We start from the raw sequence: 13,218 nt of genomic DNA, 5'->3' as shown, positions 1-13,218 counted from the left end.
CAAAAATTTGCTTCTGGCGATCATGGTTTCGACCACAAAACCACAACTGGGAGTAACTCCTGGTTAACTCTTTCAAGCCCACGCATTGCAGAGTTAGACATAAGTTCAATTTAGAAGACTATGGAAATTATCAGTTAGAATATTTTATAATAGGCAAAACATCTCATTCTCTCATGCCACGCTAGTCTCTTCCCAGTCCTTTCTGTGAAATTAAAGTAGCAAAGGGAGAGACGAGATTATTCTCCCTGTCATTTCGGGTGACAGCATCAATGCATGGGGACATCACAGCTCCCTTAAGATCAGCTGCATCGGGGCACACGTTCACAGCTCAGATCCATCCTCCCCGTGCTCAGCTTGTCCTGGGGGTTGTATGAAGAGCAATGGCTGTGCGAGACACACAGACACACACTGCTGCCCTTATCAGATCCTCCAAGTACTGCTCCCGAGAGCCCTTTCCTTCCACTGACGTCTACAGAGCTACACCCTGTGTGACTCTGGCCTGGGTGATTAACCGCAGGTTAACAGCTACTGCAACACTGCTCAGATGTTGGGCTTTAGCGGCTCTTCACAAGGTTCCTCCTCCCCGGTGACACCTTTTCCCCTCACAGTAAACCCAAAAGCTGAACGTCTCAGCTATGCCTTTGGTACCACGAAGTTCCCAGCTCCCTTATCTCCTATCACTGCTCCCCGTCAGCCCCTGGGGAGCTTTCGGCTGAGGTACTCCAGGCCCATCGTGCTCCTAAACGGTTTCTCCAGGCGAGCTGGCAGCCCCAGCCCCTCCGCCACAGCATCAGCAGGCTGGAGTTGTTACACCCCGCACTCCGATAGGATTTTACCCCCCCAGCTGTGGGCTAGTGAACTAAAGTGAAATTTTCAGAGGGATCTGCAAACGTGTCCTCAGGTTGAATCTATAGGAAAACGTTGCACAGCGCCTTTTGCCTGCGGAGGCGACCAAACCCAGCCCCGCTGAGATCTGTGGGGAAGACTGAGAGCAGGCAGCAACCTCTGCATTTTTATCGGTCTTTGGAGTCGAGATCTGAATCTCAAAAGGGATGCTGCTCCCATCAATTCCCCCTTTCTCATGTGAAAGGCACAGGGGTTAACAGCCCGTTAGTAAGAGAAGAGTCAAGCAACCATGTAATTCATCAGGTAAGGTAATGCCCGGGTCCATAATTACTAATGCATCAATCTAAATCGGCAATGCCCCCCGCGCACACACAAACACTCCTGACTCTTAAGTTTAAAAAGCATCAAGTATAAATTACCCAAAGAGTTCAGAAAGGGAAAATTTAACTCACTGATTCTTAATCGATCCAAGCATACATATCCCAGTATTTACATAAAATAATAATTAGTGCTGCACCTTTTCGGGATTCTTAATTATTAAGAGATTAGCTGTCACAACAGCTCTGTCAGGCTTGTAAACACATACAGGTATGTGGTTTTCTTTCAAAATACACCTTCTGAAGCACCGTATCTGTACACAGATGCATATATGGGCATATATTTCTCGATATATTTTATTATACCCATTTATTTCATACAGGGCTATATACCTAGATAGCTTTTTACGACCGGATTGACAGCAGCATTCACTACCATTGTTCAGTATTCCTCCAGCCTTTACCACACCATGTCATACCAATATGACATTTGTTTGCTTTCATTCCAGAGGTGCGAGGCATGGTATGCTGTGCAAATCCGTGCCGTCGGTATCCAAAGTCCAAAATATTTTTGAGGACTCAAGATTGGAAGCAAGAGTTATACAGGATCAACAAAATGTTAAGTGCTTTTTCTTGTTTAAAAAAGAAAAAAAAAAAGAATGTAATCAATCATAATTACTTGATAGAATCATAATGTGAATCCATTTACTTAAAAAAAAAACAAAAACAAAAAACAACAAACCCCACCACAGAACAATGCCTGCCCCCCCCCCCAAAAAAAACCTCATCCAAAATTGGTAAATAGTTTGGAAGGTATTTTCTAAAAAAAAAAAAAAAAAAAACAAAACAAAAAAATGCACAGAATCACTGTAGCCTATGTTAGATTTTGTTGGATAGAGGCAGAACAGATTTGCCTCTAGACAGAAACCCTATCTGTCCAGTTTTAATCGGGGGGGGGGGCAGGAAGAAAAAAGAAAAAAAAAAAAAGGATCCTGATTTTAAACAACTCTTAAATACTAACAGTAAGAAGTGATTCCTCCTAAGAGCAGCAACAGGTTAGTGAGGAACAGAAAGTCTGAAAAACGCTCCCATCCCATTCTTGTACTCCCACTTGCAAACAGCTGGACAGGCAGATTAAGCCAAGGAGTCCGGTTCATTCAGACCCAAAGCACTGAAACAAGGCTCAGAAGAAACACTCAGCCTTTGCAGAGAGGAGTGGGTAAATAGAAAAACCTCTACTTACTCAAGTTCATTGGACATATTTCCCCACGTTTCCAAATCTTCGCAGGCAGTAAATTCTGATGACTTCTCTCTTCTAGTACCTGCTAAAGACAGACATTGCCTGTGAAGTGTTTGATTTATGTTGAGGTTTTGCGTACAGGTATTTTGCTGACAGGTCGCTTGGCAGGGCGCGGGGATTGGCTGCCGGCACAGGTGCCGTGGGACAGGTACAGCCAGACAGGTGCAGCCCGTAACCCTCTGCCTGCCGGCCCGGAGCAGGGCGAGGGAGCGAGGGTGGGGAAGGAGGGAAAAGGCCTTGGGGGAAAAGAGATAGGGGAAAGGAGTGGAATCAGTTATTCATCTCCGTGATAATTAGTTTCAGTTTGGTGGACGTGTTCCATATACTGCGATGCCAAATAGCTGTCATTTTTATGAATCTGGGGGTTGATTTGTCCTTTGCTATTTCTTTATATGTAAATATACAGACAAAAATACATACATATATATAAAGGAATAAATTAGGGAAGAAGAAAAGCCTCTTAGTTTCCTCTCATTCCTAAATGGTAATTATACGGCCAGGCTAACCCTTTGTTTCCTTTCCTCACCTTCTCTTAGCTGCTCACTCCAGAAAGTCTCCGTAGGTCTTTGGGTTTTTTTTCTCTTAAAAAAGTAACTTTAAACCCCCTAACTTCAGATGCCAAGACACACAGCACATCTACTGGCTCAGGGGATCTTTGCATTACACTGGATATGCAAGGAAAACAGGTCTGCGGGATAACCTTTTTCCGTACCGTTCACGCACGCTGTCCTGCCTTTGGTAGCGCAGACAAGAGCGTTACTCCAGCACGCACGGGACGGCAGCGGGAAGCCCGGACACACGCCGTTTGGGAACCGGCTGCAGGAATACCACCCAGGCAATAGCTCTGTAGTAACTCACCTGTAAACGGGGAAAAGATTTATGCAATAGAGCAAAACTCATCATGGATTCAAGCACTCCTGTTGGATGGTTTCTGTCATCCGTGTTGCAATGAGGAGGCAAAGGATGGGCTCAGCGGGTGACTCACGTTGACTGGATTTGGAAGGCAGGAGAGGATTTAACGAGACAAGTTGGTACAAGCCTTAAAACAAAGGGAAAAAGAAAGGCTTCCACCACTTGTTCTCACCCCCCATCACTGTCTCACTCACTGAATCTGTCCCACTCAGCGCCCTGCACCAGCAGGTGAATACAAGAAAGTCTGTAAGTCTTCCTGCACATAACAGTAAGCTCAGCTCTCCCAACTCGGTGGCAAATGGCCTTCCCAGCCCACTCAGGCAGGCATAAGGCATGTCCGTACAGGCAGATGTGAAGACAGAGCATATTCATTTGGGTACAACACCCTTCAAACACATCTCTATGGCTTCTGGCTCAGAGCGTGGCCAGCTCGGAGTGCAGGAAGAATGACCGTGGTGTATCCACACTGGCTGATAAGGACGTGCTGGGCTGAGCTTTGCCTGACCCAGCCAGCAATTATCGCCCTCCACTCTGCTGTGCAAACTCCTGCCTGCCAGGGATCTAGGGAATGGACAAAGTCTGTTTTCTGGGAATAAAAACCAAAGGTCTGGAGCAATGCAAACTCCATTGGGGATCACTGGAGAGCACCAGCTGCCAAGACCTTGTACGGCAGAGGACAGCAATACCCAAAAGTCAGCTGAATGAGGGCTGATGATCAGAATCAATGCCACAGCAGAGACCCTGCAGTGGTGAGAGTACAAAAAAAGAAGAGGAAAGAACACGTATGTCCTATCCAGCCAAGGAAAGCACAAATCTTATGCAGTGGTGGCATTAGTGGATCAATATTCTGATTATATCTCTAAATTAAGCAAACCTTGCCCAGTTCATGATGATGAGAGTCGTAGTCCTGGGTACTTGGCCTTTACCAGGATCCAGGCAGAGTATTTCACTGACTCTGGGTAGTGCAAAGAGCAGCAACATCCCCTTAGGGGATTTCCAACTTTCTTCTAACCTTTCAGTGAGACTTACCAGATTCCAGCAACAAAAGTGAAGGAGAAGAAAACACTAGCTGAGCCAGACCACGCAGGGGAACGGCAAGGCATGGGATTCTGACCTCCACGGGAAAAAGTCTGCGTCAAAGAAAAGAGGGAGAAATGTGTCTGGCAAAGCTGACCAGTGATAGGTTTTGCCTTAGTGAAAGGTGGTCTGCAGGCCTCAGTGCCACCACAGCCAGGCCAAATCCACCTCTGGATGGAAATGTTTGGGTTTTCAGACTTGGCCTTTTGCAGAGCAGCAGGGATGACGCTCTCTGACAGGGAACAGGAGAAAAAACAAAGCCACTGGACCCTTCTGCCTGCCTGGAGCTAAGCTCTGTAACCAGCATGCTGCTGACAAAGCCTTGTTTCTACCTCTGGGGGTTTAAGCCCACCCCTGATGTACTTGCAGCTCATGTGCCACAGCCGGGGTGGAAGTGGGGACAGTCAGGGCCAGTCTGGGCTTACCAGGCTCTTGGTGCTGCCTGCCAGTCACCGGCGAGGCTACATGCCCTGTCCTGCTTCAGTGCGTCCGGAGGCTGCCTGAGAAGCCACGAGGTCCCTCGGGAAGCTGGGAAGGCCTGGCAGAAAGGACAGAAACACAGATTCTCCTTTGAACAAATTCACTGGGACTCCAAAAGAACAGCTGCGACTGTCTCTCTTAGTTTTACTAATTCTGTTTTTAAGCATTAAGTTTCTTCTTAGCTTTGCTGCCACTGATCCAGGACCTCATCTTCTTCCTGTGAGGATCTTATTGCAATGGCAAACTGAGAGACTTTGCCAGCTAGGACGATGCGTGCTCATTCTCGCATACAGTCTTATTTCTTATGCAATTAGCTATGCGCCTACCCGCAGCACTGCGGCACTCTCCCAGCCTCCAGGAATTATGGCGCCTCAGTAAAATCGCTCACAGCAGAAACCAGCCCCTTTGCGTCAATACTGTGGGGCCTGTACACATATCTGTTGTCTTTATGGTAACACCAGCTTGAGTTGCTGTCTCAGACACATTTTCAAGGCCAGATGAAAATGTTACCGACTGCCTGTCACCAGTGCTCCCACAGACAGGACCCTCACAGCCTCCCCTGAGTGAGGTTTATGCTATTGCCAGTGAAGGAGGACCAGGACCGCCCCAGCACGCACGCACGCACGCGTCTAGGTGTGATGTGTCCTGGTGGGAAGCAGGGACAGCCGGCACCGCCTGGGCACCGCGCTGCCTCCAACACCTGCCAGGTCCTGCCAGACGGGACCACCCTTGCCCTGCCTCTTCCATTCTCTTGGGCACCTTGTCTTTTTTGTGATAATGTATGTTTTATGGCGCCTGAGAGGCCTCCAGGCCTGGATGCCTAGACAATCCCTTTGACTAGGATTTCAGTATTTTTAATTATTTTTTTTTCTTTTTTTTTTTTCATTTATACTCCACCCTCCAAGAGTATCTGGTGAGGGGGTGGGTTAGAAGAAAGAGACCAAGAGATACATTCTCTATGCACAAACCCCTCCCACTTCCCTTCCACTCCCCTGTTAAATATACCTTGGAACAAAAGCCCTTTATGATGCTCTAAAAATAAAGCAGGCAGCAGTCAAGACAAACTGCAAAGTTTAAAAGACAGGGCCAAATTCTGCTCACAGCTACACCCTCTCTAAGGCAACAGGGCTGCGCTTCTGTTTGGATTGTTAAACCCTCTTTAAACATCCAGGGGCAGACTGTGATTAGCTGCATTTCGTTAGCAAGAGATCAACAGCTCCGTGATTGAGGACAACATCACTCGTCGGGTCTCCAGCCCTCAGATGCCAGGGCCGTGTCAGGAGCTGGCTGGGCCTGCATCTGGAGGAGCTGCCCAAGGTGCGGCGCGGCCCGGCCCGGTGACCACGCCACCCCGATGTTCCTACTTCTCCCTCCGCCACCGACTTGTGGTATGACCTCGGATAAGCCATTTCACACTCCCTGTTCCCAGTCTGGCTTCTTTTCTGTATAACTTGTAGGGAACTTCAAAGCAAGGGCTTTTATCCCTTTAGGATACACGGCTTTTCCCACTGACAGCTGTCAAACATCCTTTCCAGTTGTCCTGTGATGTGCCAGGAATTTCAGCTGTCTTTGACCAAAGGTTATTAAAACACTCCAACAATTAATACGCAGTAAGAGGAAGCAGCCTGAAGCAGGTTAAAGTGAGCTGTTCTCCAAAGGGAGATGTGGCTGCTTCAGGTGCTTTTCCAGCAAAAAATATAGCTTGTGCCATATAAGTTTGTAGAAACGTTTGATATCCAGACCAGACGCTCTTTCCCAGTGAGAATCCCTCTGCCTCCTCTCCTTGGGAAGGCAGAACAAAAAGCTGAACTGGAACTTCCTTGGGCTGCAAGTCTTAGTCTGGCAGGACTGCCCTTTCACTCTGTTTGTACAACACATAGCACAACAGAGGCTACAAAAGTCACTCTGTAGTGCTATTGTCATAGCAATAATGAGGAAAAGGAAAAAAATAATCTGGGCTTCAGAAGCCAGCGAGAGAGACAAACCCCTCGCTGACCCTTTCCCAGCAGTTGTTTTCCAGTTAGGTGAATACCTCTATCTGCAGGGTATCTGGGAAGCCGGCTGGCTCTGCTGGATCCTAGTACCACTAAACAACATGACCCGATGCTTAAATGTCTTTCTAATAGAGTCAGGTCAGTTTGTTATTATCTGTTGTAGCCCACGGGGCTATAGGAAAATTCCTGTTGTCTTTATCTAGTTCTACCAGTTTTTACACAGTAACAAGTTTGGGTTGCAAACAACTGACCCAACTAAGAGTCTTCAGGGCAGCCACCTTCAGTTTAAATAAACAAACATGACCCACCGTCTCAGCCAGCTTCTCTTTGTGGAAGAAGCTCCTCTTTTCCTCTGCCTGCTCTGACCCGAGCTTGTCCCGTGCTCTCACTCTGGAGCTGACTTTCAGCGCGCGCATTTAGCTGACGCCTGTCAATCCAAACCCACAGCGGGGAATGGACGTGCCAGCTTAGCCCACAGAGGGACGGAGTTGGTTGGAGATGTCGCAAGGATGTTCTCCGTTTACAGTCAAATTTGCTGCCCAGGCCCAGGCTTCCTGTGACATTCAGCTACAAATATGTACGGGGAAGGAGTCAGGGGAAGGTTTCGCAGAGGAAAACTGGGTCCTCTTTAAAAGGGATTTCAGACTGGCTCCAGGTAAATTTTGTCTTCTAACCCCAGCACCCAGCAGTGAGCACGTGCTGCAGCTCTTCAGCCATACCTAACTGGCGGGACTTCCCTCCCATCAACTGTCTCACACATGCAAGTCGAAACACAAAAGCACATTTCCTCTTGCAAAAAACCAAGGAGTTGAATTCCCCCCCAGTGGTTACCACACCAGGAGCAGAAGGTGCTGTCAGTGACGCCAGCAGCGCAAGGAAGGGCTCAGGGCTGGGCCCACAGTTACCGCAGTGCTGCGATTCCTCACTGAGAGAAACTTATTTTTAAACATGAAAACAGTTTTTAAAATGGACCAGATGCAAAACATCAGGTATTGCTCCCAACCATTTCCCCCACTGCTGCAGCCTGATCAAAGCTGCCTCCCTTCAGGAAGTTATCTGATGTCAGCCAGTGACGCTATAGCAGGGATGAGTTTGGTCTCAGATACCTCAGTTGACTCCATTCATCATTAATCAGCCCTTCATGAGCAGAGATATGGAAATGTCACTGGCAGAGGTACCCCAAGCTGCTCAGAATAAATTACCCTTATCAGCCAGCGGGTTAGATCCCAGCAGCAGAGACTGGGCTCAGATTCAGACTCCAGCTGAAGCACGAAGTGTGTTTGGATGCCGGTGTCTGCTGGGTTCACGCAGTTGCAGAGACGCCAGTTCTGATCGGAATCTAAGCATGGCACAGAAATGAGATTTCATTCAGTGAATCCTAAGTAGCAAATAAAAAAGGAAATATTTATGAATGAATATCAGTCCACCCTGGTAGGCTATAATGAATCTGCTCAGGGAGCCTTGAGAGACATCCTTCCGTGACAACTTAGTTTCTGTTGCTAATTAGAAAAGCTCAGGCCAGAGATACTTATCTGTGTGCAACATCTGGAGCTCATAACGTCTTGGGTTTGCCAGCTTTCATGGTTTCATCACAAATCTGCTGATACTTGCTGTTGTTATTAGTTTATTTAGTTGCCTTCTTAAAGCCTGACTTCCTGTGATCACATGATCATGTCAAAGTTTTCTCTACATAAAAATCTCTGTCCTTCGTGATTGTTGCAAAACGCCTCAAAACACAATCCCTATAGGCTCAGGAATGAAGAGACAGAAATGAAAATAACTCCCTCACACACCCCACAAAGTTAAGCAATTTTAAAGCCAGTCCTACATCTACCAGGGACCTGGCTTGTGGTTTCTAAGCCAGCCCTGCGTTTGGCAGGACCATGGCTCATGACATATTAGTGCTAAGGCTGGTCAGTATTAGAATCAAAGCACTCTGCAAATTTTAATTATTTCTCACTTCTGTTCTACACCTGTCATTACTCATCTGAATCAGTCCTGGGATACCGGCACAGGGGATGTTTTGGGATGGCTACAATTGGCACGCAGCAGCAGTCGTCCTGCCTTTCTCTGTCTCAGCACTTTGGCAGGAGCTGACTTTCCCACAATACCTTGAGGAGGGAGCTGTTGGACCTGATTGTTTATAGAGAAGAGGAAGAAGAAGTTGGCTCCGCAATCTTGATTTGACTCTAAAATTGTCCCTGGAGTTGGGATTCCGCGCTTAGATCCCAGGCCTGGTTTGGAGACACCTTCTGCTCCCGAAGCATTCGAATGAAAAGGCAAACGCAGAGGGAGGGGAGAAGCAGCGAGGCTGGGCAGGGGCTTGGTACAGCGACTGTGGGAGCTGAACCTCATTTCCACTAAGAAAACTGGAAACCCCTGCCAAAGGCCCTGCATAAGTCACGGAGCTATCGTCTCGCTGGCTGATGCTGCGCCGGTAACACAGCACAAACTTCTGCACAGCCTCACATGGGAGAAGCACCGGGTACTTGGGGCTCCAGTTCTCAGCTCTTTACAGGCAGGGAGGGATTTCCCTTTGAAAACCTTCTGCAACCAGGCCCAGAGTTGGCCCTGCTCCCTCCCCAAGGGCTCCAGCTTTGTCATGCTAACATGCAGCCATCACAGGAAAAAGGAGAGCCCCCTTCGCAAAACCTGTGGAGCCCCCAGTGTGTCGGATGCTGCAGCAAAACCCAAGCAAAGCTGGCAGTGCTGAAACCTCCTGTAAAAATTACAGTTCTGGGCTGGAGAAAGGGGAAATTTGAACTTTCGGATTTTATCTTCTGGTGCAAGCACAGCTCAAGGGAGTTGCTGCAGTATGTCATCTTCGTCTGACGTGAGGGAGTCAGTGGCTCTCGGCTCCCCTTGGGTGCTGCGCACCACTGCTGAGCCCCGCACGTCATCGGCACAGAGTAACAGCAGGGAAAGCTTTACCGGGGGCCATGAGACCTTCTAGGTCACCCCAGCTGCATAGTCCTCCTCCAGCCACACTGCAGCTGCACCCACCCCTGGATGAACCTGTGATCTGGTGAGGATACAGGTAACCACAGCCAGGCATCAGGTCCTCGCCTGCCAGAGCCCACACGCTGCAGCCCATCTCCTGCTGACCCCTCTGTCAAAGGGACCAAAAGCTGCAAGGAGCCTGGGCTCCGCTCTTATCTCTCCCTGTCAGAGCTACAGCACACGAGCAGGCACATGGCAGCTTGGAGGAGCCCTGAAACTCCACCGGCATCGTCTCTCCCAAACATCCTCCCCATGGCTCTGAAGTCTAGGAGAGAAAGAAAAACAGATACCCATCTACTCCACCCTCTGGTAGTGGGCAAGCTCTCTTTGCTTCCTAGCTGGCACCTGTCTATCATATTTGATACCAAATAAAGGCCCACTTAATTCTGACTCACTCTACCTGCTCAGATTGCTTACTTTTCCTGGCCAGGCCATAATCCAACATCTACAGGGAAAAATCTTGCCATCTTAAATGAAACCTAAATTCAAATCGTATCAGTGCATCTCCTTCTCGGATAACAAATCTAACCAAACCTTGTAAGAACTTATTAGATCCTTTCTAGAGATTGCCCAGCATCTAGGTCAAATGTATAAATCCATGAGCCTTCCTGCACAGCACATCCAGCAGCTAAGTTTGCTTTTCGCCAGCCTCTGTAGCAGCAGAACTCCCTTCTCGGGGCAGGCTGTTGGTGGGGGATTAACAGAAAGTTCACTGCAAGGTACCAGTTGTCCCGCGGAGTGGAAAAATATCAGGTAGTTTTGCAACATTTAAAGAGATGCACCAAGAACGTCTTGGGTGGCAGTTAGCACATAAGGGCTGCTGGCCCTTAGGGGCTTGGGGATTTTCCTTCCTCATAGAAAATGCCTCCTGCAAGAAGCACATACCTATTACAAAACAAACTGTTGCTTTAGCTTTGTTAAAGAAATAAATCAATCTTCTTTTGCTTCAAGATCTGAGAATCAGCCTCCCTTCTAAGCTGACACTTTGTGTTTTCCCCGCAAATATTATATGGCACCCGAATACCAGGCGCTGATGGCCTGAGAATGGCAAACCCAATTTACCTGCAAACCTCTGATGCTGGGGCTGAGCAGCAACGGCCCTCGCCATTGCTATTCAGGGAGGATCTGTTGCCATAGCTTGTCTCTAAGGCACTGAAATGGAAAGCAGGAGACCAAAGCGCAGCTTTCTGCGCATCAGTGTGCCTGAGCTTCGCCTCTCCCAACCTTTGTGCCTGTTCCAGTCGGAGGCCTGTTTGGGCAGTCCCGCACTAAGCACTTGGACAGATGCCACCCCCGGGGCTCTCATGGGATTTGCAGCCATGACCATACTGCAAGTAATTTTATGCGAGTCTTAGAAAAATTTGCCTACCCTGAGTGTCTAGGCACCCACGCAAACCACTAGTGGAGATGTGACTTATAGCAATGCATTTTTACTCCAGTTTGAAACAAGATCAAACAAATTATACTGCACCAGCATAAACCCTGTCTCTACTGGAGCCGGAACTGGTACTTGTGGCCAAAACCCAAGTACAGATAAGTCCTAAGAAGGCACAAAAAGGAAGCTACTACTTCACCTGAACCTAGGGATTTATAACCTTGACAGCGAGACCTTTTCCTGTGAGCTCCTACAGCAGCTTTAGGATTAATCACTGCCAGCGAAATCAGTGCCTGCTGCTCTGATTTTCAGCACAGAATGAAATAATTTTAGGATGAACTAGAAAGATCTAATCCGAGTCAGACCCGGGAGCAGCCAGATTCAGAGCTGAGTGGAAAGGCAAAGCTGAAGACTGGGTTCAGCTGAAGGATGCCAGATGGTCAGAGAAAGCCTTGTTAAAAGAATTTAAACATATTTTATCCATTTTTTAATAAAAGGTTGGACAAACGAGATATGAGGCTCCTACCTGGCCTACCTGCCTCTCCATTTGGGTTCTCACACTTGAAGGTGCTCAGCAGGTAGGCAGGGATAGGCTTACTCCTTGTCTGCACTGCCTTTGCATTCCAGCTGATGGGATTAATTGCATTAGACTACTCCTTCACCTCAGCCACGCTTTGGAAGGAGCAGGAGGACCATAGATGGGGAAGACAACACAACCTAAGGAGTCCTCCTCGCACCCAGCTACTTAATCCCACTATGAGAGATGATATCTGGGGAGCCCAGCCAGCTGTCGGGAGCCAGCGTTGAACCTCGAGTGTAGACAAGTGCCAAACAGGGCAGCGCAGGGCCGTTGTGAGCCTTCCCAAGGGAGATGTTGGATCGCGGATTGTTCTTTTCTTCCACACAAGGAAAAACTGCCCTTTGCAGAGCCTTGCGGTGCAAGCTGGTGTTGTGTGGCAGCGTGCAGGCAAGGGTCTGAGGGTATTTGGAGACTCTCCCCCTTGACCCGAGCATTTGGCTGACATTTCTACAGAGCCCATCCCTGCAGTATCAGATCCTTTCTCCCTGTGATCTCCTGTGTCCTGAAGACCCCAGGCAGCTCCCCTGGCTAACAGGAACCCAGATCGAATTCTGGCCATTCGCTGCCTGAGGTCAAGCTGTAAAATGAACAATCCAAAATTGCCCCGAAAGGCAGATGTACTAATTAGAGAAACCTTGGGTGGCAGTTCTGAATACGATGCTTTTAATAACTGCAGGTATGTTGAGAAGCAAATAAATTACATGATGAAAGTCTACCAGGCTGCAGAACCCAGATATGTAATAAGCAAGACTGGCACCAAGACTGAAATTTTGCCCCCTGGGCTTGGCATTTTGTCTGATTGCCTTTCCAGATGAGAAGGTATCTGGAGCTTCCGGTCCTGCCGACTGCTTGGCAGAAAGGTATTTCTCAACAACAACCTGGGGAATCATCCCGGGAAGGCTGGAATTAGAGAGCCGGCACTCACCGGCACTCAGGGAAGCACAGCCAGGTTTTCACCAGGAAAGAGTGACCAAGGTTTCCCTCCTGACTTTTGGATTTAAAGTGGACATAAACCATATGGAAACTTTAAAGGTGCTTAATAGTGTAAAAAGCTGGCTGGTTAAGGCCTTCAGTTCTTCTCTTTGCCAGTGCACAAATAGAGAGGCTCTGGCAGCTCCAGGGGTCTGGATTGCTCCCTGTCTGCCTGTGGCCTCTGATCCCATCGAGTGCCCCACACTCCAATGGTTTACCTTCCCAGCGCTCTCGTGAAGCCGCAAAAACCTCTCCTCTCTTTACGCTGTGAGGTACACCTTTACCGTGCAACACAGCACAGTGCAGAGGTCCCCATGAAAATGGAGACACAAATTGTTCGCATCTGCACAGTACAGCCCGCACAG

General features: G+C 48.3%; 1 protein-coding gene across 10 annotated transcripts in view; it reads right to left on the bottom strand.

Moving 5' to 3' along the window:
- The window catches only part of GRHL3 (grainyhead like transcription factor 3), a 142,571-nt gene that overhangs the window by 43,612 nt on the left and 85,741 nt on the right, over window positions 1–13,218 (bottom strand). For 7 of the 10 annotated variants that reach the window (XM_087761075.1, XM_087761078.1, XM_087761074.1 and 4 more), the window contains exons 2-6: window positions 8,129–8,265; window positions 4,878–4,990; window positions 4,405–4,505; window positions 3,176–3,321; window positions 2,407–2,488 (exon numbers count right to left, since the gene is read on the bottom strand). In XM_087761075.1, the coding sequence (XP_087617201.1) occupies window positions 2,407–2,423 (17 nt within the window). In that variant the 5' untranslated portion in view covers window positions 2,424–2,488; window positions 3,176–3,321; window positions 4,405–4,505; window positions 4,878–4,990; window positions 8,129–8,265. The remainder of the gene's footprint in view (window positions 1–2,406; window positions 2,489–3,175; window positions 3,322–4,404; window positions 4,506–4,877; window positions 4,991–8,128; window positions 8,266–13,218) is intronic. The other 3 variants (XM_087761081.1, XM_087761080.1, XM_087761082.1) reach the window with 2 other exon arrangements.

This window comes from Nipponia nippon, unplaced genomic scaffold (assembly GCF_047370975.1).
Source record: "Nipponia nippon isolate SJK-2023a ecotype South Korea unplaced genomic scaffold, ASM4737097v1 scaffold_23, whole genome shotgun sequence".
NCBI lineage: Eukaryota > Metazoa > Chordata > Aves > Pelecaniformes > Threskiornithidae > Nipponia > Nipponia nippon.
The sequence above is the reverse complement of the archived record's forward strand: the minus strand, read 5'-3'. Positions and strand labels throughout refer to the sequence as shown.